This window comes from Physcomitrium patens, chromosome 11, assembly GCF_059467195.1.
Source record: "Physcomitrium patens ecotype Gransden chromosome 11, ASM5946719v1, whole genome shotgun sequence".
Classification (NCBI taxonomy): domain Eukaryota; kingdom Viridiplantae; phylum Streptophyta; class Bryopsida; order Funariales; family Funariaceae; genus Physcomitrium; species Physcomitrium patens.
Window position 1 is genome coordinate 15,010,375 of NC_143420.1, and position 25,339 is coordinate 15,035,713.

At 33.9% G+C, this 25,339-nt stretch overlaps 1 protein-coding gene and 1 long non-coding RNA gene across 3 annotated transcripts; one reads left to right on the forward strand and one right to left on the reverse strand.

Annotated features, from left to right (window-relative positions):
* Positions 1-242: 242 nt before the first annotated feature.
* Positions 243-8,487, reverse strand: LOC112288556 (uncharacterized). 2 transcript variants are annotated; one of them, XM_024532836.3, is made up of 21 exons: positions 8,162-8,487; positions 7,680-7,966; positions 5,861-6,892; positions 5,529-5,732; positions 5,234-5,338; positions 5,008-5,073; positions 4,582-4,821; positions 4,319-4,473; positions 3,862-3,997; positions 3,578-3,647; positions 3,255-3,382; positions 3,074-3,130; positions 2,786-2,971; positions 2,581-2,673; positions 2,332-2,417; positions 1,979-2,045; positions 1,715-1,781; positions 1,376-1,512; positions 1,123-1,214; positions 951-1,017; positions 243-795 (listed from the first exon to the last, which is right to left on the reverse strand). In XM_024532836.3, exons 2-21 carry the CDS (start codon positions 7,884-7,886, stop codon positions 628-630), a joined length of 3,363 nt encoding a protein of 1,120 aa, XP_024388604.1. In that variant the 5' UTR covers positions 7,887-7,966; positions 8,162-8,487; the 3' UTR covers positions 243-627. The 2 variants fall into 2 exon arrangements, with proteins under 2 accessions (XP_024388604.1, XP_024388603.1); XM_024532835.3 differs by having other exon boundaries at positions 8,074-8,404.
* A 2,384-nt stretch (positions 8,488-10,871) lies between these two features.
* On the forward strand, positions 10,872-14,020 carry LOC141045958 (uncharacterized). The gene is made up of 3 exons (XR_012218587.2): positions 10,872-11,856; positions 12,081-13,293; positions 13,612-14,020. It is a non-coding gene; the product is annotated as an uncharacterized LOC141045958 (long non-coding RNA).
* The last annotated feature ends 11,319 nt before the right edge of the window (positions 14,021-25,339 follow it).

Here is a 25,339-nt window from a genome sequence, read left to right on the forward strand (position 1 = left end):
CTGATAAGTCATTTCAGAAAACATTATTTAATATTTTATTTTATTTGCGCCTTTCATATTTAATATATAGCTCCTATACGGCTACCACAGTGTGTTCACGATATGCATATTGTAACATACGGCATCCTCATAAATGGTATCCCAACTTAAAAGCGCTCAAAATGAAGTTAGTTATCTGTTAAACTACACAATGATCGATATTTGCCTTGATACTTTCCAGATGGGTGTAGACAAAAACAAAATAAAAATATGGAAGGATTCGTGTTAGAATCTGAGGGACGGTGTATTGTGCCAAAGCACAGTTGTGACAAATGATAACAGGGTGTAAATCCTAAATCAGGCGCTCACAATGGTTAACTTCTGCTCGGTAAATTTCCCATTCGCACCAGTAGTTTTCTGCGTGATCTCTAAATCCACCGACTTTGATGTTCCCTCGTTCAATCCATGTAGAAAATCTACAATAGCTCCACTACAACCCAAATGACGAACCATTGTCTTGGCACCTCAGCAATCGAACTAAGGAAAGATTTCTCGGGACCAAAAATTTAGGGCAACCCATACAACTATAAATATCCAATGATGAATTTGTCTTGAAAGGGAACTTGAACTAAATTTAACTTCTTGCGATCATGGAGCACCCAAAATTGACTGCAACGTTGACTGCTGTTGAGGGTCTAGGACAGACCAGGTGGCCGCTAGCGCATCAGGATGAAGAGTTTGCTTCAGTTGCCTCAATAAACCAACCATACGCGCGGCAGTTTGCTCGGTGACTAGTTCAGTTCCAGCACTCAATACCTGCATGAAACGATGATTGAAAAAAGCGAGAGGAGAGAGTAATGTCCAACACGACTGGAAGAGCTTCCTCAGTACAGGATGGAACGAGAATCAACAGTTAAAAAACCAGCGGCTTTCAGAAATAACAAAAAATTGGAGATCTGAAAATACTATACCTCAGCAAAAACGGAGATGATCTTGGAGAGATACTGATTGTTAGGACCCAGAAGAAGCGGATCGGACCTGAGAGAATAGAATTGTTAGGGATGATCATAACAGGTGGGTAAGTACTGCGGAATAACACATCTTTCCGTTCTCATATAGATCCTATGAAAGGACATAGCCCACCTCTCAACCATCTTGCAAAGCTGCTCGTGTACAATCTTGGCCTCCACAAGATCGCCTTTCAGTGGCAAACATCCTAGCCAAGCTGGCACAACCTGCAAATACAAAAACTCGGGCAAGTATTAGACGATATTTACGACTCACATGTGATTGTAGAGGAAGTTTTTACGAGCGAGAACATTTGAATGAATAAAAATAAAAACGCAAGGCATCTGATGTAATTGCTATAATTGTAAGTTAAACATAAGAATCTTACTGTAGAGCCATCAATGCTGTCTCTTTGGTGCTCGCAAATCTTGCCAAGTGCGGACACAGCGTTATCAGTTGCCATGATGTTCTCTGTCGAGCGTGAGGTGGGTTGACTGATAGTAGCATTAAGTCTTGCGAGAGCATCTGCCGCAACAAGCCAGAATTATCTTAAATTTTTCTGCAAACAAAATATTTACTCCTAAAAATGCAGATGTGTAACCCAAAGTTGCCGTACCACATGAAAATTGATTACTCCAGTAAAAGTGCAAGAACAACCATAAGCGTCAAGAAAATAATGAGCATTAATTAACAAAAAAGAATATAACATCCCACTTGGAAAACCAACCTCCTACTAATGGCTTGAATGCATCTCCACCAAATTCAGCACATACTCCAATACCGTATACTGATGCCTGCAATATTGACCATTTTGAATATTCAAACCAAAATTGTTATAAATATCACGGTTATTTTATCATCGAGCATCAAGATTAAGACGACACGACTATGCAAGTCGACTGCGACGCTATTATAAATGCACATCTACCTGTGCAGGTCATGATACGATCCAAAATACAGACTAGAGGAATCAAGCGTGTAAAAAACCTACCTGTCGAACATCAGCACTGGCGTCGTTGCAAGCTTCCAACAGTGATGGTAGAAATAAGCTATAATATCTGAAAATAACAAAGACCAAGAATCAGCGAGAAATACCACTGGCTTTGCGAATTAGATCTATACCGATCGCGTGTAATAAAATAAACATAACTTTGTAACCAGCAGTAGTCATCGTTCCACTATACTAAATTCATAGCACGGCGAAATTGATCATAGTTTTGGATCGCTTTATAATCCTGCTGCCAATAACCTCAGCATTTCAATTTTTGTGAGTTACCAAGACGCAACCCTCAGAATGTAATCAGTGAATTTTGAGTGAATACTTGCGACAATGAAAGTGCTTACTTAATCGCAGCGTCGCCACATTGCTCAGCAACATCATCGAAAACGCAAATGGCAACTCTTCTTTCGTCAGGAGTGCGTTCTTTACCCTACACAGAGTAATAATCAATGATAACTTAAACGCTCGACAATCAAGTTGACAAAAGGACAGTCTGTAGCAAGTATTTCGATAATGAAGGAAAATGTAATACACCATTGTAAATAAGCAAAATAAATTAAAAATTAAGAACTTCACAGGACAGGAGGACGCACCAGCATGGGTTTGATGTATGGAATCAATTCCTCGAAGTAGGGCAAGAAGGCTGTTTTGAAGGTTTTGATTAAAGATCCCAGACACTCTCCCACCTGCAAAGTAAAACATAGTAAAAAAAAATACATAACGTATACAGAAACATAATAACTTGAATTTAAAAACTACAAAAAAATCAAAAACAAATTAGTACTTCGAGGTGCACACCTGTTCGAAAACCTCTTCTTCTTGCTCGTTTTCTTCCTCAAGAAGTTCCCCTTCTTCAGCATCAAAATCTTCAGTTTGAGTTCTCTCAGCTCGCTCCCTTTTGCGAGTGACACTTGCCGTAATGACCTGCTTAAACTGTTCAACCATTGACTTGATTTGATTTGCATCAAGCAACGGTCCTGCGATCTGTAGGTGTTTAGACCAACATCGTCAAGTTAATATCCAGTAAGGTGTAACTTAAGCGACAATACATGGTCTAAAACAAACAGAGTGAAAGTGATTGTTGACCTGAATGCACTCGTTCAGAGAATCCAACATACTGGAACAAATTTCCGTCTCCGGTTCCTGTCCCCAATAGCCCAGATCAGATCACCATATCGAACTGCTTCCAAAACAATTACCAAAAAGAAGAGAGTATGGAGATGGTCACTATGGAGAAAATTAGATCGTAACAAAACGAAAAATTTACCTTGTGCAAAGCCTCTACAAGAGGTGGGATAATGTAATCTGCCAGCTGTTTCACATAGGTCTCAGCACGCCCAGTTGCTTGTCCCTTCTCCACAGCCAGTTTACCAGAACGCAGCAGCTCGGGCATGGCTGAATAAGCACAAACGAGTTAAAACTACATAATTCATGGAGCTAGAGAAGCTTGTGAAAAAAAACACGTAACTACGTCGAAACAGCGTCAGTTCCGGATGTGCTGTACGTTTTGAATCCTCCATAGCCAAATGAGAATTGCGTTGCGCAAAATGCAAACCACATACATCGACATAAAAAGCACCAAGCACTAACCTGACACAGCTGCCTTCCGAACTTCCTCATGAAAGTAGAATTTCAACAGGGGAACTAGGATAGGAGCAACCTGAAAGCGCCAGCAAATACAAGAGGCAATTAAAAACTCTGAAATAATTTAGATTTACCTTAAAAGGCATCGGAACACCTCACTTCCTCAAAAACCTATTATTTGAATAAAGTTTTAAAATCACCGCTGTACGCTCGGATACATAAACGATATGCTGATTCAAGGATCCAGGAAAAGAACCAAAGGTGCGAAGAAAAGGAAGAGTATCTTGCACCTGATCAATCCATGGATAGAAACCCTCTTTCAGTTCATCCGCATAACAACAGAGCATGTTGCATGCAGTCGCCTTTTCTTCCAAAACACTTGTGCGAATGCCAATTTTTTTGTCCCCAATAGTGATCGTCTCCACGCTGAAATCAGACCATTCCGTTTGAGAATAAGGCAAATTAAACCCAAATCAGAACATAGAGTGTTCTAGCACGCGCCACTAAACTCTAGAAAAGATCACCAATGCAAAGCCCGATTACACATTCACATTACATATCTGTATAATCTGAATATCCAATAAAGCCCCAATCAGAGACTCCGCACTCCAAAATGAAGGTTAGAAAATAGTATGCCATGAACAGAAGGAGTGAGGTTATCGACCTCAGTACGAGACCTACACACTAGTTGGTGAAGAATAAATTGTACGTTATCTCTAAAAACATTCGTGGCGTTAGATTCCACACCTGTCATCGTCGGAATCGTTGCCCTCATCATCAGAATCGGCATCAGTAATAGTGACATCAGGTTTCAATTGAGCAGATCGTAACAGTGGTGGCATCACCACGCTCATGTAGGGCAAAAACTCTTGACCCAAGCACTTGCATAACCTGGCCCAAGCCTAAAAGAAGAGCCCAGGTTTAGTTCCGAGCATACTTGAGAATGCAAGGAGTATCGAAGCTAGAACACACATAAAAGTATAAACAAGCGATTAGATGAAAAAAATTACCTGCAACATGTAACTAATGGTAGGGTCGTCATCCTCCATTTGAGCACCCTGCAAAGTCATGAGAACCTCCATAACCTGCTTTGCATCATCCCTGAATTTGTCCTTTCCCACAGCCATACCTACCAAGCTGATGCACTCCATTGACTTGGCTCTTAACATGCGGTTTTGCTTGTCGTTGGCTCCAATCAAAATGGTCTTCAGATAAGGCATCACGGCATTGTAATACTTCTGGAAGTGAGCCTGCATGAAAACAAGGGCCATCGGTATGTCTTAAGCAAACACAACTTAATATACTACTCATCTGCCAGTATGCGTCTTTCATGGCTAGAGCGCGTAACGAGAAATCAGTTCCAGTTGGTTAAGAACTTTCATTAGTAATTGAAAATATGCAACTAGGACAAGTTTAGAAAATTTATCGCGTCAAACCTGGGCAGAGTCCGCAACTGAGGCAAGAGCAGTCAAAGCCCCTTCTTGAACCATTCTCTTTCCATTCTGATACAATTCACGATTCACAATACTATTAATCATTCCAAGTTAAGGAAGCAATGTAAGTCTAAGAATCTTCACACTAAATACCACAAATTAAGGACCATCATCTACATAGTCTTGATAAAACGGCATAAGCGGACCAATAATGTCGTCAATTGTATACCTGGAGAAGAACGAGAAGCTTGGAGATGACTCCGTCCAAGTATGGGGTCAAGATCTCAGGAGTGCAACTCTCACTGAAGTTTAATACTGCTGCTGCAGCGTGTGCCTGTTAACAGAAACATGTTCCAACCATTAACAACACCCAACCACATGTTTGAATCAGAAGCAATGGATGAAAACAGTAGAAAATGAAATAGGATCTTCAGCTCAGACCAGAAAAATGCAATCATCTGTAGCAACAATGGATACAGCAAAATAGTCAAAACAAGAGTGATAAACGCAACCACTCAAATTACCTGAACGCGGGGGTTTTGGAAATCGTCCATTGCATTCACCAGTGCAGGAAGTACTTGCTGATGGTAGTTTTGTTGCAAGTCGGGCCCTAGATCAGTGGACAACTGACCAATAGCATTTATGGCAGCCCAGCGCACGCGAGGATGTGAATCCCGAAAGGAGTTCAAAATCATGCCGACGACTGAGTCTAAACTTTTAATCATAACCTGCAAGCCACCGCCAGAATACTCTAAGCAGGGTCATTAAATTAGAAAACAGCTTGCCCTTTCGCAAGCCTCAATTTGCCAAGTTCTCTGCACTATACGGTGTCCCCGGATTAGTGACGAACACATACCTTGGCACACCCTTCAGCAATTTGAGCAAGAGTAATAAGAGCCGCATGCCTCTTCTTCCAGTCCGCATCGTTGACAAAGGAAGGCAAAATTTGAGATGCCACGGGAAGCACTGTGTTCCCTCCGAGAGATATGGCCAACCTGTCCAAGCATTCCTGACCCACTTCATAATCAGCGGTCTCTCCATTGTCTTCATCTTCTGTATCGGCAACGTACCACTGAGGATCGTCTTCGATGTCTAGTAGCATCTTCATCAATGCAGCGAAAAGTCTACTGGTATACTGAGGTAATTTTCGCATCATTCCAGGGGCCCGCTCTCTAGCCTCTGCTAAAGTGATCAAAAACTCCACTGCCAGGTGTCGAGTTCCTTCTTCCAACTCCTCTGCTTCGGCAATTTGCAACATGTTGCCAACAACTTCACCAAGCTGGCGACGCAAAAACCGAGGTTCAGCTCCAGCCACTTCAATGAACATCTCTAGTGCTTCTTGTGCAGTAGCCTCTTCATGGTTGTTGAGAGCAAGTGACAAAGTCTGCAACATTCCTGGAAGAAGGTCTTGGAACCGTTCCCTCTCTTGAGCAGTTTCTAGTGTTTGGACAAAGTTCGTAGTGGCCCGAAGGGCTGCAATGCGTACATCGCCCGATGTTTGTGCAGACAAATTTTGCTGAAAAACGTTGTGAAGGGTGGGTAAGTAAGTCCTAAGCTGGGGGCCAACGTACTGCGCAAGTTGGGCGAACATCAGAAGAGCGCTCTCTCTCAATCGCATGGAATCTGAGCTGACGCATTGAAACATGAAGGGAAGCAGCTCTGGCCACAATCCTTCCTCAAGGATTCCAGCAGCGAGTTCTGCAACAGTATCGCACAGCTTCTTTGAAATGCTTTTTTCTTGCTCTCTTTGGAGACAAAGTAGGAGCTGGCCTTTCACCGCTGTTTGAGAAGCAGGTGCAAGTTGTGGCCACAGAGACACATCGTCCTTAGTAATAAGTTTCCTCAAAAGAATCGCCACCATCGCACGGACTTCCAATTGTTGGGAAACCTGTTAATGAAAAGTAGAACTCGCGTCAACATAATGGACTGGGATTGAATACACAGCCAGCCATTGGTGAGCAATTTAACGACTGTGTAGGTTAGTTAGAAGACTACGAGAATAAAAAGTATCAATACAGTGACAGGCGATACGTTGACTTAAGTCATACAAAATCTTTCTACAGGGTTTGGTAATCTGCCCATGAATTCAATTAGAGAGATACAGTTATTTACAGTGAAATATGATTAGCCCTGACATATGCCAATAGAGTAAACAGGATTGATGGCAAGGGAGCAGACCCGCAGTCTCATCAGTCTGAGTTCATGGGTCTAAACATAATTCCACCCATCTAGTTTGTAACTAAATCCTTTTGAATCTCAAAGAACTCGCAAAGCCGACATGGCTACTAAACCAAACCCAAGGAGTTAATCAGAACAGTGCAGCTGGTGTAAATGTATTTAGTGAGATTGCTTAAATTGCAGAAATCGAACTTAAATTCTCAAACGTAACTGCTCTTAAAACCAGAAAAAGGATCAGGTGTGTGCTATGGCGCGAGTATACATTATTCGTGAAAGTGTTAGAAACCAGAATACAGGAACATTACCCAAGCTTGTACATCACTTACATGTATTCAAACGACGGCTACATGGTTACATCTTCACCTAGCACAAACTGGCGTGTCCAAAAACATGTTACAAAGTGGTCATCAACATGTTACAATTAGAACTGTGTATGATCCCGCCACGGAATCGTGACTGTTGATAAATCGAAGTGCGGAAAAAACGGGTTGTCTAACCTGGAGGGCATGGATCATCTTCATAACAAGTGCATCTGCATGATGCTGTTTCAAGTGATTGAACAGCTGCTCAGCCTGGCCTCGCTGCTCATTCCCGGGATTCATCAGCTGGCCAACAAGAGCTTCAAGGGGCGCCACTCCATCGCCTGCCAGCACCAGAGCAACTTGGGCATCAAGGGCCTGACCTACCCCCGTATCCATCGCCATCGTGCTCAATCGGATGCAGCTGCAGCCAAGAACGACCACAAACGACTCCTTCGAGTCCTCCCCACCAGTCTTCGGTCTCCCTGATCGCAATAAGATCAACCTTTCAGTGACGATTCACATCCAAACTCACCACCGATTCCGCAGGGTTTTACTACAGAAAATTTTCCACGCACTCATACACTCCTACCTTCTGATTCAAACTAGCGCACACCGCAATCTGTTCTCAAAACCTCCCGAAATCGCGATGGACTGATCCTAATCTGGTGTGTCTCTACCTGCCCTCTCCCAAGGCCTCCACTCGGAATGTGCGAATTTCGGGCGATGCAAAAGAGGCAGCAGCAGCGTCGCCTTACCGCACCGTGGAGAAGTGAAGAGAAGGGGAAGGAGAAGGAGAGGGGATGCCGCCGGGGTGTGCAGGGGCTAGAGAATGGCCGAAGCAGAGGACGGAGACAGGGGAAGAGGGGAGGGAGGAGGCTGCAAAGTCTTCAGGCGCCAGCGCGGCTGACGATTGAAGGGACCGGAATTAGGGTTTGGCGCTCATCCGTCCTGGTGCGTCCACAGTTTATTTTTAGCAGACCTTCCCCTCTAGTTGTTTTCCTCCCTTTACCACTTCTCTTCTCGTCCTGCTCTTGATAACCCTTGAAATCTCTAACCCGCCCCCGAGAGCTCTTGCCACTCCCTGCTGGGGCCCTTCCTCGCCCGACTTGGACGCACGTTTCTATCTTCGTCCATCCTCCGTTGACGAACTCGTGCCGTCCGTCGTTTCTAGTGCGTCTATAACGTCGCCATCCATCCATTCATCCCAACTTCGTCCGTCGCCCACAGTCCATGCGCAAGAAAATGACGACCCTAGCCTCCCGAACGAACGACTGTCACAGCGGGGGCCACCCGTCCCGCCCATGAACGTGATCCTCATTCAGACCCGGCCCGTCCAAACTTTGCGATGGGCTTATGCTGTAAAATCGTAGCCAAAGATAATACTATCCCAACACTAATAAGCGTGTCCATATCCCATTTCGTTATCAAAAAAAATTGGATGGGGTTTCATTCCATGTTGTGAACTGTTGAACGTGAGATAAAGTTTTGTATTCGAAAGTAGTATGATTATCAAACCTTGTCCTCTATGATAATCATAATAATCATTGTGATGATGATTAAAAAGGTAGCTTTCATTATTGTGTAGATCACACATCATAGACAATCTGATGGAATATGAGGATTCTCTACAACTGTGTGCATATTTAGAAATTTTGGCTTTAAATGTTTGTTTTAACACTACCTAACTCATAGTGCAATGTTGAAGTCCATTGTGTTCGACATGTTTTACTGTGATAAATATATATAATTCTTCATTCTCTCTCTCTCTCTCTCTCTCTCTATATATATATATATATATATTACCACAACAAATTAAGTAAACTTGTGCTTTAGGTGGATTAAAAAATGTATTTAAATTCAGATAACATGTTTTATAAAATAATTGTTTCACACATATCAAAACTATAATCCAACAAATACATTTGCTTATATACATTGTTAATTATTTGTTCAAGTATGTTCACTTTTTCTAATTAAAATGTATAATGTTCTGGTTTTATTTCACTGTTTGTTGCAGTTGTTTTGTATGTATCGGATACTTTTAAACTATTTCTTAATAAAATTTATTGTGTAACAAATAGAAATATATACATAATATTGAGTAAAATATCATTTTAAAATTACAACGTTATGAAGGTATATGGATTATTCGAACTCAGAGCATCATTGATATTGTGAATGACTTTACACCACAAGATTTGGAAAATTTTCTGCAATACATTACACTAAAATGGTTGTTGATAGTTTTTCAATTCACAATTTAATACATTGTTTTTTATAGCTCGAGTTTGACGTTTCAGTTGTGCTAAATCGTGTATAAAGGAATTTTATATTACCATCTTAAACAAAGTAAAAGTATTTTTCTTCTAGGAGTGACTATTATATTATAAAATTTGATTAATTTAAAAAAAAAATACAATGAGTCATTGCATGAGAATATATTATATGTGAAATATTTACATAATTGTATCATGACTTATAATTTAAAAATATTATTTGAAAAAAAACTGACTATGCTTATATTTTTGCTTGAAATTAATTTGGATGAAAACCAATGTGACCATTTCTTTTTAAGCCAATTTTTGTAATGAAGCGAGTAAAATATTGTTACCTAAATTATGCTACAACTGATAAGTATTGTTTTTGTTCCTTCCTTTTGCAATATGATAAGACTCATCACATGAAAGAAAAGGATCCTCCATAGCTCTCTTCTAAAATACATTTTGAGTATTATATATATATATATATATAGAGAGAGAGAGAGAGAGAGAGAGAGAGAGAGAGATCCAATGTAAACAAAGATCAAACACACCAGTAAGCATGTGAGAGCTTTTAAATTTCTTACTCCTTTCAAATCAACATCCTTGCATTAGTTTAAATATCACAAGTGCCCAAACTAAAACATGTTTTATTAAAAATTTCAAAATAACTATGAATAATACATTATAAGTGGAAGTAAGGGACTTGAACAATGAATCCCTTCCAAGTTAAAATACTTAACAAAAATGTATCATACATTTACCATATCACGATCACTTTTTGATATAAAAAACAAAATAATATAACAGCATGCAACAGGGTTTAAGTAGAAAAAAACTAACTCAACACCAACATTGAACCTTAAGAATGAACCTTTTTGCAACAACAAAACTTTTTCACACAATGAACCCTTGAAAAGTAAGCACATACAGTTATCAACTTTTGGAGAGGAAAAGTTACTTTTATGGATGCATGACGTGAAAGAATGAAAGTGCTGGGATGATACTCCCTTCTCCATCACGTTCCATATACGATGGGAACGCGTTCACCACCCGTTTCCCGCGACTTTCGTGGTCCACCATTTGGCCCGACTGCCGAAAATCGGAGTTGGCGCAGCCAGAGCTCTGCTTACCTGTACTTAGGGCTGAGTCAGCAGACCGAGAGGCGGTGGCGGGCACTTGGATTGCGACAGTCTGGATTCTGGAAGGCATGACGGTGAGGAATCTCCGATCCGATCGAAGCTCTAAATCGGGATCTCAGACACCACAGTTAATGTTCATAATGTGCTCGATAAATATGGACTTCGCGATGTAATTCTTCAGACACTGACGACGCCTGCGACCATCGCGCAGTCGCAAACGAGCTCGATTTTTTATGACAAGCCCGTGATTCGTTTCTACGCCGCAATGGCAACCAGGATCCGATGAACCCGCAGCTTTCAGTCGATCTCAACAGAGTCGAACGAAATACATTCATGATGAGGTTGGGAGTTTGGTTTGTGGCGACCGAGGAGGATGACTTCCAAGGAGGAGCGTCATGGTGTGTGTCCGTCGTAGGGGAAATTTCATGCCGCTTGCGCAAATATCTGGTCGTGAGTTTGGCTCGGGTTGTAAACGCTTCAAGAATATTATTAAATATTGGATGTGCGAGGGCAACTGTAGAGATCTGCAGATGAAATGCATTAAAGCGGTGATGCTGCGAGTGCACGTCACCGCAGAGAGCTCTCTGCCACCGTCGAATCTGTCTGGAGAGTTAAAAAATTGAAACAAATTTCACCTTCAATTCAGAACATGGTGTTCAATTTTGCACGAATTGGCTTTGAGAGTAGTGCCCCTTTCTGCTCAAGAACTTACAGAACAAAGTGACTGCCACTCAGGCTGCCATCGAGCCAGCCATCGAAACCATGGAAACATCACCGATGTCCACAGGGCAGCAGACTTTGCTCTGGAGCCCGTCATAGCACCACGAAGTACTTTCCTCGGAGAAACGTCTTTTTATCCCAGTCTTTGCCTAGGCATGTCTCTTTCGCTTTCTTCTCACAAACATCAAGAACTTTCCGTATTCTCCACGCAGGTCATTCTCACGGGAATCAAGACAGTTTGGGAGGGTAACGGTATGCTCTCAAGGCTCTGGCACATCCCTCACGTTCAAAATCTATCTTGAAAACTTGGCAATTCTGCGAGATCGAGATAGAAATGTCACATGGTTTTTTGCAGCATCCTGTGCAGGTTCACCACCTCACTTTAGCGGGTGTAGCGTGGATTTTAGACGGAACGTACTGCATGTTTGAATTTGCAAACTGATTTCCATGTAAGAATTTCGAATGTGAAACCGCAGGTGATAGCGAAATGTCAGTGGGGATTGCGGAGGCCATCTTCCTCCGGTGGAGATCATCACTTGAAGGTACGCAGTATTCCATCATTCAACGACTCACCACGATTGTTTTCTCTCGAATTCTTATGTGCAAAACATGCAGTGCAAGTGAAGTTTTCACTGAAATAACAGCTATAATTTATTTATGTTTGTTTCGATTTCTACAACAAGGCAGTAAAATCTTAGAATACAAAACTTTAACATTGAAAATAGTATAGATATTTGTAAAAGGTTGATCTACTTCTCTCTTGAAACTTGTTTATCGTGTGATAAGTGAGCTTAGTTGTATTTTGGTAGAATCATTTTATTATCTCATTAAGTTCTAATATAGTTGTTGTTATTTTTATTTGTTTTTATTTTTTTAATTAATTAATTAATTAATAATATATTTGGAATACATAAAATTTTACAATATATTTTATATATTTCTTAATTTAATTAAATGACTAAAATTTAGGTACATATTATATATGTTTTATAACATGTATTATAGAAATTATATTCTTGAAGTTTAATATTTTAAAATACTTTGCAAAATTATATTTTGGTATAAATAATAAATTTAAAAAAATCAATAAATAATTTGTGTCATACAATGAGATATTTGAGCATGTTTTAATCTTAAATATGATATGACTATTTAACTCTTTATATATATTTCATTTCTCATATATATATATATATATATAAAGAATGAAATATAAATATTTTTAGTTGTTTTTTTTGTATTTAATATAATGTATTTTCTATTAAAACTATATTTTTTATGAATTGGAAGTTAAATCAATAATCTCTACCATTTTATCTATCTATCTATCTATCTATCTATCTATCTATCTATCTATATATTGAAGAAGTTGTTAAAGCCACATTCTAACTTTGTTAAAGCCACACCTCCCAAAACTTGTAATAATTCATTTAGTCCTATCTTATTGTACTTCCATATTCCATCATCATCCTCCATGAAATAGAGTGTCTTTAGTATTTAGCTATTTCATCTATTCAAAATGCAATCCAAGATTGCAACAAATACACCCATCCAAATTGCCCAAAAGTGTAGAGGGCTTGTCAAGTTGCTCCCCATTTTCTTGAAGTTTCTTAGTTGCTATACTTCAAAGCTAGAAGGAGAATTTTGAAGTTGGAGTACAACATTCTAAGGGATGGAGGTATATGTGAGGTATTAATTCATAAGACGTGAAGGAGGGGACTTGGTTTTGTGGGGAGCAACTTAAAATTACGGTCTCATTGCTATCTAAATAAGCTAGTCTGAATTCTTCATGAATCCAAGATAATTGTTATTTTTTACATAACTTCAACTTATTAATGTATTATTGATAAAAAAAAATAAAAAAAAACTATTTTTTGTGATAATTTATTAAATTTTGAGATTCCATTTAGTCTAAAAGAGAAATATTCATCTTTTGAAAGCAAAAGGATTGCATGTATTTATTTCCAAATTGCGAATATGACAAAAACTTTTATAGCTTTGATGTAGACAATCATCAAGAATAATTTCAAAATGAGTTTCAAAATATAGCATGGACATCATGAGAAAAAATGATCTGAATTAGATCCAAACTTGATGGTGAGATACATATAATTATGAAAAACAAAGAAGAGCATTGATACTTCAAGAGGTTTAGAGGCATCAAAATAGGACTGCCTCATATTGAATGCTAAAATACTAAAATGGATTGCCTTTTCATAATATGACTTCTTAGGTAATGAATTCTATAGTACATCATATACGCAATTTGTGTCTTCTTCTTCATGTTGCTGGAAACCATGAAGTGAAATAATATAAGAGCTTTTAAAAGATAATAAGAAAAAACTTTAGAAGAAGTTGAGCAAAAATAATTATCAATTGATCTTATATTAAGGACTTTGTAATAATATATACACTTCTATTTCATTCACCAATCAACCATTTGCAAATAGTGCAAAAAAAAATCTAAGAGCTTTAATTGTCAAGATTTATTAATAATCTTGTCTGCATCTTTGATATGCACCAGATACTTATCAATGCAATCAACATAAGTGAGTGCTTGAAAGACTTTATGTTATGCAATGCTTGCCATATTGAGCTATTACACTTAAATTTGCTACACTGTATATATATATTTTTTGCTTGTACCTCTTGGATTCCATGTAAACAAGCAAGTATCAAATACACAAGGACAATGCGTTACCAAATCGATGAAGTGTCATATGAGAGGGCTTACTATGCTCTAGTATTAGATTTAGATTCTTTTCCATTTTATTGAAGACAACACATCCATCTTTATGTATACCAAAATGATTGAATAAAAGTTTGAAATTGCAAACATAAAGCTTCACTTTCAAATTGAATACCTCACATGCCATGAATAAATTGTAGAATACAATCTACTCTAAGGTAAGAAGCACAAGTAGGATGAGAGTTGTGATGTTATTTTTTAAGGCATCCATTGCAATTGCTATGAGATTTTTAGAAAGAAACATGTCCATCTTTCCTTCATCATCTTGTTCCTGATATGTATACCTATAGGACTGCTTGTTAGGGCATTTATGCTGTAACTTTAGAATTTTCCTTCTAGCTTTGAAATAAAATATCTAATAAATGTTAAAAAAAATATGCAACAACTCAACAATCCTTCTACACTTTTGGGTAGTTTAGGTAGGATTGCATGCTATAGTCTTAGGCAGTATCTCAAGCAGATGAAATAGTTGGACACTATGGATGGGCTGCCTCATAGAGGTTGATAATGGAGCATAGAAATATAATGAAATAGAACTAAATGAATAGTCACAAAGTTTGGAAGGTATGGCTTTAATAAAGTTGAAGTGTGGCTTTAATAATTCCTTATATATATATATATATATATATATATATATTAATAAATTTTGTAGATATTATAAAATTTTATTTTATTTTTAATTTTTTTTAGAATGTTTTGATTCTAAATCATGTTATGCTTATTTGATATGATTTCTTTATTCATTGTGTTGAATTTAATAATAAATAATTACTTAAAATCTAAAAATTTTAAGTTTTATATATTCATTCATTCATTAAAATCAAATTTTAATATATGTCTAATAAAGTCAATTCTTAGCATTCATTACATTGTAAATTAGTATTTTTATGTTCTTAATATTTAAAACCATATAATGCTTGAATGATGTATTGTAAATCTATATTTACCTATGTATATTGATGTCTTAATTTTTGTTGATGCAAACACAATTTGATAAGATAAATAATTTATTCAATAAGGTATAATATTTTTTATTGATTTTTTTTAAATGCCTAATCTTTAAACCTTAATTATGACAATATATCTATGTAACTTTTAAAATAATTTTTCATGATATATAATATTTAATTAATATTTTTAGAATTTATACAATTTAAATTTTTATATACAATAAAAATTGACGTAATTCTACATAATCAATACATTAATATAAAGAGTTTCTTTAAGAAGTTTATTTTTAATTCTTAATTATATTATAAACATATTTTTTAATCTGATTTCAAATATCAAGAAAATAAATCAATCTCATACATATATAAAAATATATTTTATTTTTTAAGTTTGGCATATTTTAGTATAAATCCCAGATTACCTCATAAAGAGTAGACATATGCAATTACACTTTGGCTGTTTAAGTTTATTTTATTCAAAATTTATTTAAATTTTACTTGAAGTTTCTAACATTTCACAAAATTAAAATTCTAAACAATAAAAATAATACAATCTATGTGGTTTATTATCAATCCATAATCTTTAAATTTATTAAATATTTGAAACTTCCATAATTTTATGTACTTGTTGTAAACTTGTTTTATGTAAGTGTCACCATTATTCAAGAACATCAATTATTTTCAATTATTATTGAATTCAGATTTGATTACAATAGTTAAAGAATAACATGCTATATTTTTTATTAATTAAATTTTATATAAAATATTAATAAAATAAAATAAAATAAAATAAAATATTTTTTAAAGCTTTATAATTGGTCCAATTTAAAAATAGTTTTTTTATTTAATAGATTTATATATTTTATTATTGCATTTAAGTATCAAAATATATCATTTTTAAGTCACTTCAGATTTTTGTACTTATATAATAATAAAAGACAAGTCTTTATATATTATATAAAATAAAAAATATTGAGATATTTTTTTTATAATAATGAGTTTAATTACAAATTTAATAGTAATAATTATTATAAATATAGCACAAATAAATATTTTAAATTTATTTTTTATTAAAAATATAACATGATATTCTAAATAACTTGCTTCAATTTAATTTAAAAAATTGAAGATATATTTAAAGAAATATTAAATTAATCTGACTTTTACTAAATCAATCTACTTATCAAAACCATTCATTATACCCTTTATCCTTGTTCTCCTTGTTTCCCTTATTGTCAGCTTTTATCCCTCCTCCCTTGTTCCAACTTCCCCATCTCCTATTTTCCATTTTCTGTCTCTTGTCTCAACCTTCAACATTGTTATGAGGTTATAATAATCAAGTCTTGAAGGAGCAAAATCAGAACATTGAAGAAACAATACTTGTTGGTAGAAGGTTTGTTTCATGCCAATCATTTCTTGGTCCTTCTTAAGAATAATAACATCAATTCCATCAATGTAGAAATGAACTCAACTTTCTTGAAATTTACTTCTAAGGTTATAAACTTAGATCCATCTTTTACTAAGTTGCCATGAATTTGATTAATTCATGTCAATTCTTCTTGTTCATCTTTATAGAAGTAATAACTTAAAAGAAATAAGGAATCAATTGAATCAACTACTTAGAGTCCATTAGAAATAGTTTTTGCATATATTCTTTTGTAGTTATAATCAACTCATAATAGATAATTCAATCTAACTACTTCAAAAATAAATTACTACTTGGATGAATATAGATTGGTTGACTCTCCACTAGAATTTGATAACTCTCTTGGAGGTCCTTTCGTATTGCATACAAGAAAAAACATGATGTTATTGTCTTTCTTATCCTTGTAAAGTTATTATTTGTGTTCACTATATCCAACTTGTATCTATTTATAATTGTAAGAAGCTAGTTTTGTACATCTGAATCCCTCTTTATTAACCTAAATTGCACAAAATTCTCAAAATATTAAAGACCTAAAAAGTTTTTGCTTTCAAAGCTTTATATGCTGACAAGAGAATGAAATGATTGCCCTCTATTTGAAAATACTTTGCCTTATTTTAATCAACCTATATTTATTTTTCTTATAGTTGATAAAAGATATTTTGAGCCTCTAACATAGAAATAATAGTTAAGATTTTATTAGTACAACTTAAGTTTTTATTAATTAGAAGCATCTTAGAAAGAAGTAGATCTAATAGAAAATATTCTATTTTTTTTGCTAACTTAATTAAGAAGCCTTTTTCATTTAGAGATCCAAGGTTGTAAAGCTATTTCAAAGAAAAAATAAGTACTTGAATTGGAGAGGTATCTATAAAATCAAATTATGTATATATATATATATATATATATATATATATTAGTTGTCTTTACTATTAATGTTTTCAAATCCTAATTAGCTTTTTGTAACACTCATATTATTGTTGGAAATATCTCATTTTTATATATGCTTACTACACAATTGATAGTACTTGTTAGGTTCAATTCTTTGTACATGTCTTTCTCATTGTCTTGCAAAAAGTTGCAATATGAGAGTGATTTCTAAAGAGTCTAATTCCAGCTTGGATTGTAAATATTTTTCTTTGAAAATCTAAGATCTACAATGTAGTATATTCCATTGGTTGTAAGACATACCTTAACAATATTTGTTGCTATAATAAATTTGTACTAGATGATGGGACTTCAAAAATTCAAGTTTGTATTTTACATAATAGAATAATATCAATTGAGAGAATAATAAGCCTTGAGACATTGAAGAAGGGAGGAATTGAGATAGAGGATGGAAGATATGGGTTGGGAATGATGACAAGGAAGTTGGGATGGAGAATAGAGGATATGGGCTTAGAATGAGTATGGAGAGGTTGGGACATACAACATGTGTTGATAATAGGAAGATTGAGGATAGAGGCTAGAAATTAGGAAACAAAGATGAGAGAAGAGGGACAAGAAGATGAGGAGGTGTAATGATGGTTTTGATATATAGGTCGATCTAATAAAAGCCGAAGTAAATTTAGTATTTCCTTATGTTTATTAATAATTTATATTTTTTTATTTGTTAAACATGATAAAATTTATTTTTATTTATTTATATATATATATATATTTTTATATTAATAATTTAAAGCCTAAAATATCAAGATATCTAATAAATTTAGATAATTTTTTATTAATCTATGTCTATTAAGATTTTATAATTATAATATTTAAATGCCTAATATTTATTAATATATAATAGAAAAGAGAATATAAATTTAATACATAATCATATCAAAGATGTAAGATTGCCTAATTCCTTTAGCAATGATGTCAAAGATGTAGGATTATCTAATTTATTTGAAAATAATATGAGGCTTGTACATCTACTTATTAATAACCTTATTATAGATGTAAGATTATCAAAGATATAAGATTGCTCAAATCCTTTAGCAATTATGTTAAGTTTAAGCATTTAATTATATCTAACTTTTTCAAAGATATAAAGATGCATAATTTTCTTAATAATAATATAACTTTGGGCATCTACTTATATCTAATTCTATCAAAGATATTAGATTGTTTAATTCCTTTAGCAATGATATTAAGTTTGAGCATCTACTTATATGTAATTATGTCAAAGATATAAGGCTTTTAATTCCTTTGGAAATATTATCAAGTTTGAGCATCTAAATATATATAATTTTATTAAAGATATATTATTATTTAATTTTTTTTATAATAATATCATGTATAAGAATTTATTTATATCTAACTTTATCAAATATATAAGATTGCTTAATTCCTCTTGTAATGATAACAAAAATGGATATTCACTCATACCTAATTCTAATAAAGATGTAAGATTATCAAACTCTTAAGGCAATACTATCAAATTTGAGCATATCCTTATATATAACTTTATCAAAGATGTATCATTACTAAAATTTAGTAGCAATAATATCAAGTTTTTATAATCACTTATATCTAATTTTAGTATAGATATAAAATTATCTAATTCTTCTAATAATAATCTCAAGTTTGAGCAATATTAAATCTTTAATAAAATTTTAGAAAAAATATAGAGTTACTTAATTCATTTAGAAATAATGTCAAGATTAAATAATAACTTATATTTAATAATGTCAAAGATGTAAGGTTGTCCAATTCCTTTGGCAACAATATTAAGTTTAAGTACCAAATTATATCTAACATTATAAATAATGTAATAATGTTCAATTTATTTGATAATGATGAAAAATTTGAGCATCTTCTTATATTTAATCTTATTAAAGACATAAGATTATACAATTTATTTAGCCATAATATTAAGTTTGAGCATCTACCTATATCTAACCAAGTCAAAGTTGTAAGATTGTCTAATTTGTTGTCAACAAAAAGAATTCAAAGAAGATACATAAAAAAATGAAAAATAAATCAAAAAGAGATGAAAAATTAGAAATAAGAAAGAAAATATATTTAATAAGAAATTAGAATGGCTATTGCCAATGGTTAAAAAATTAGACTGTTGAAACTAGACTAGAAGTAAAAAAAAAAAAGAATTAAAAAGGATGAAGGAGGCTTCACTATTGCTTCCATATATTCTACCTAACTAGGAGCTACATAGTGACATTCTATAGGTTCTCTAATATCTATCTAAATTGTAAAATACACGTCTTAATTTGCAAGATAAGTTTTTTATATGTGTTCCATATAAATAGCTTATTCCATAAGCTATCAACACATTTAAAACATAGCTAACTTGTTGACCAAGTTTCTAACCTAAAAATATGTATAAAGTCAAAGTTATATCTATAAAGCTTCTAAAAAGCTTTTTAAAAAGATATTATGAAATTAATCTATTTTTATTTACTTCTATCTAATAATTTATATAATTATTGGAGTAAATATGTATATTTTTGATATTCATTTGGCAATGATATCTACTTTTAGTACCAACTTATATTTTTTCTTATCAAAGATATAAGGTTGTCCAATTCTATTGGCAATGATATTAAATTTGAATATCTTTTTATATCTAATTACTTCAAAGATATATGGTTGTCCAATTTTATTGGCAATGATGTTAAATTTGATTATCTTTTCATATCTAACTACTTCAAAGATATATGGTTGTCTAACTTATTTGATAATTATTTTAAGTTTTAAGATTAACTTAAATCCAGTATTATCAAAGATATAAGATTGCTAAATTCTTTTGGTAGTAATGAGAAGTTTGAGCATTCACTTATATTTAATATTGTCAAAGATATAAGGTTGCACAACTTATTTAGCAATAATGTCAAATTTGAACATTCAATTATTTTTTAATCCATCAAAGATACAAGGTTTTCAACTTATTTGACAATGATATCAAATTTAAGTACAAGCTAATATCTAATTTAGTCAAAGATGTAAGGTTTTCCAACTTCTTTTGTAATGATTTTAAATTTGAGTATCTATTTATATCTAACTTTTTCAAAGATATAAGGTTTTTTAACTCTTTTCAAAATGATGTCAAATTTAAGCATCCACTTATATCTAATTATGTTAAAGATATAAGGTTGTTTAACTCTTTTGGCAATGATATCAACTTTGAACATCTACTTATATTTGATCATGTCAAAGATATAAGATTTTTCAACTCTTTTTATAATGATGTTAAGTTTGAGCACCTACTTAAGATATAAAGTTGCCAATTTATTATTGCAATGATGTCAACATTGAACATCCACTTATATTTAACAATATCAAAGATGTAAGGTTATCTATCGCTTTTGAAAATAATGTCAATTTCAAATATTGACCTAAATTTAATCATGTCAAAGATAAATTTCTACTTCTTTATTCGGCACTAAATTAGTTCCTAAAATATATGACATGATTTTTTTTTCTTTGTTTCTTATGTAGAATTTTGTTTTGATATAAAGTTTTTTAATTCTTTTAGCAATGATATCAACTTTGAGCATCTATTTATATCTAACTCAATGAAAGATGTAAAGTTGCCTAATTCATTTGGTAATGATATTAAGTTTGAATATCTTCTTATATTTAACTTTGTCAAAGATGCAACATTACCAAACTCTTTTAGCAATGATATCAAGTTTGAGTACCAACTTAAATCTAACATTTTTAAAGATATAAGGTTGTCTAAGTGATTTGGTAGTCATGACAAGTTTGAATACCATTTGATATATTTTCTTTTAATATATAAATCATCAATCAAAAAGAAAAAAATACATATTTTTAATATTACTTGATATAATATTCTTTTTATTGTTATAACATAAACCTTCTAATTATCAAAAAATACAATAAAAATAAATAATAATTTAGATCTAATATATTTTTTTATTTATTTGATGCAATGAAATATCAATATTAATTTCAAATAATTTATAATTATATAAATATTAACATACTATCTAATACTACTACAATTAAGTATTATATATAAATATTAACATACCATCTATTGCTACTATCATTTAACATTGTATGTATAATCACTACATGTAAAAAAAATAACATATTTATTTATTTATATTTTATTTACAAAAATATCAAGTCATTTATCTTTATTGTAAATTTGTGAGTTGACACTCTATTCATATTCTATAATCTTGTACCTTTGTATATAGTATCTTTTTCATCTATCCTTTGATTTATGTTTCTTAATTCATCATGTACTTTGATAATTCCATCTCTATCAATAATCACTAGTGAATAAAAAATTAATGACTCTAATATATATTTTACATCTTGCTTCAAATCTAATCTATCATTTTTTGTTTATATTTGCAATGATCTTTCTTTCAATATGCCATGTGGAAACACATCACTAGAAAAAAAAAATAACATATTTACAAAAACATTCTTTTTTCTTGAGGATTTAAGTGTCACGGATATACATATAATTACCTACAAGAGTCAATAAAAGTATGTAAAAGTAGATAAAAGTAGGTTAATTGTGCAATATCTTCTAGAGAAGCTTCCTAGAAGCTTCATAGATGCTGCTTTGACCTTATAGGAGTCTATAGTTGACTTTTAGGTTAGAAACTTGGTCAACAAGTTAGCCATGTGCAACACATGTTGGTAGCTTGAAGGACAAGCTAACTACGTAGTCCACTCATAGAAAACTTGCCTTGCAAGCAAAGACATGTGGTCTAGAAAGTCAACACATATTAGAGGTCTTATAGAATATCGCCACGTGGCTTCTAGTTAGATAGTATATATAGAGGCAAGAGTGAAGCTCTCTTCACTCTTGTCAATTCCTTTCTTGCTTCTAGTCTAGTTTCAAGGGTCTCTAGTTTTCTTGTCCTTTGGCAATAGCCATTCCAGTTTCCTTTTAATATACATACTTGTTTATATTTTGACTTATTATATCGAGATAGCCTTTTTGTGTATATTTTCCCTCATCGAGTCTTTGTCCTTGACAGATTGACAAGAGTACACTTATAATATCAGAGCTTTGTTTTTCTTGAGTAAGAGTGGATTACCCCTTTCTCTTGACAAGACATAAGCATATTAGAAGTTTGCAGATTACCCACTTTTAAACTGATATTGTTCTTAGTATCTTCTTTGTTATGAAGTCTTTCTTTTCTTTTGTCTTGAGCAGTATCAAACAAATTTTTCTTCTTAGTATCATTATGGCAGAGCTTGTTGAAATGAAGAGTGCAATGGCACAAATGCAAGAGCAAATGAGGGAGTTAATGCTTGCGATGCATCAACTAAATTCACCAACACAGGAAAGAACAAGAATAGTAGAAAGTGGGGATATAGAGATGATCGGAGCTGCTTCAATATCTGCAACAAATCACGTTCCTTCTCCAATTGTACAACACCATGTAAGCACTAGAGAACCAAGAATTGCCTTACCCGAGAAATTTGATGGTACGAGATCAAAGTTTCGAGGATTCATCAATCAAGTACAATTGATAATTGAACTTCAACCGCAAAGATATCCAACTCCAGGATCACAAGTCAGGTTTATTGGCACTCTACTTTCTGGTTCTGCATTATCGTGGTTTTCGTCTTTTTTTGAACAACAAAATCCAATATTGGACAATTTGGAAGCTTTTTTGGCGGAGTTTCGATCTATGTATGGTGAACACGATGTAACTCGTGTTGCAACAAATAAGATCCAAATTCTGCGACAATAAAATCGCTCAGTAACAGTGTATGCTTCACAATTTCGACAACTTGCAATTGACATCAAGTGGGATGATGCTGCACTCATCAGTCAATTTCTTTATGGATTGCAATACGAAGTAAAGAAATTGATGCTCAACTTACTTGATCCTCAAACTTTGAATCAAGCAATCGATTTTGCAGTAAAATGTGATAATCGACTTTTTGAATTTTGATCCGAAAATCATTCACGGGAACCTCAACGTTATTACTCAATGGCAACATCAACATCTTTGCCAAACGTACATTCGGAAGTAGAAGACATGCAAATTGACGCGGTACGTTTTAAACTCCTAACTGAGCAAGAAAAGATTCGTCGTCGTCAAGAAGGATTATGTTTATATTACGGAGAACCTAAGCACACTGCTCAACATTGTCCAAAGAAACGACGCAACTATAAAATGAGGGGTACGACGGTCAAAGAAGACAACATGTCGAAAAATGGATTCATCCAGCTACAATAGGGACCATGCAGTTGGAACCTTGTACAATTCCTCATGAAGGTCCTATCCTCTCCTTAGAACCCTCTCCTTGTTTTATAATAGACTTATATTTAGGACCTAAGAATTACAAAGCCTCTGCTTTATTAGATTCGGAAGCCTCAGCATGTTTTTTAGATGAAAAATTTGTTAAAAGTCGTAAAATACTTTTTGTACAGAAACCTAAACCAGTACATGTAGAAGTCATAGATGGTCGTCCCTTGTCTTCTGGAGATGTCACTCATGAAACTCATCCTATAAAAGTAACAATAGGCGGTCATGATAGCTACATAGCTTTTAACATAATTAAATCCCCGTCTAATCCAATTATTTTAGGTTTATCCTGGCTAGAAAAATATAACCCTCGAATAGATTGGAATTTGCGTAAACTTGACTTTTCCCAGAGCGTTATTAATAGTTCTACCAACCAAGTAAAAAATTATAAGTCTAGTATAGTAAAACCCGCACTTATAGGTGCAAAAGCATTTATACATGCAGCAAAAGAAGGATCAACTTTTGCTATTTATGCTGCACCTATTTCTGAAAACATAAAGACTTCAAGTGGCATTTCAAGTCAATATCAGGAGTATCAAGACGTTTTTGAGAAAAAGAATGCAGATATTCTTCTTGAGCATCGCCCATATGATTGTTCAATCGACCTCAAGGAAGGAACTCAGCCACCATTTGGACCAATTTATAGTTTATCGCAAGATGAGATGGCTGAACTCAAGACATATATTGACGAGAATTTAGCGAAGAATTTCATACGCCATTCAAAATCTCCAGCAGGAGCTCCAATTCTATTCGTAAAGAAAAAAGATGGATCTTTGCAAATGTGTGTTGACTATCGAGTACTCAACAAGATCACAATCAAGAACAGGTATCCATTACCTTTGATATCAGGACTCCTTGACCAGTTGAATCAAGCTAAGATTTATACAAAAATAGATCTAAGAGGAGCATATAATCTAGTACGAATCAAGGAAGGAGATGAATGGAAGACTGCGTTTCGAACCAGGTATAGACATTTTGAATATAATGTCATGCCTTTTGGACTCACGAATGCACTAGCTGCTTTTCAACATCTCATGAATGATGTATTTCGTGAATTCTTAGACAATTTTGTCATCTGCTACCTAGACGATATCTTAATCTATTCTAAGAACGTCGAAGAACATGAAATACATGTTCGTCAAGTATTACAAAAACTTAGAGATGCAGGATTGTACGCCAAGATGGAAAAGTATGTATTTCACACTACTCAAGTTGACTTTTTAGGATACATCATTTCAAATGATGGTCTCATGATGGATTCTAAGAAAGTCGAGACAATCATGGATTGGAAGATTCCAAGGACAGTAAGAGATGTCCAATGTTTCTTGGGATTTGCCAATTACTATCAGATCTTCATCAA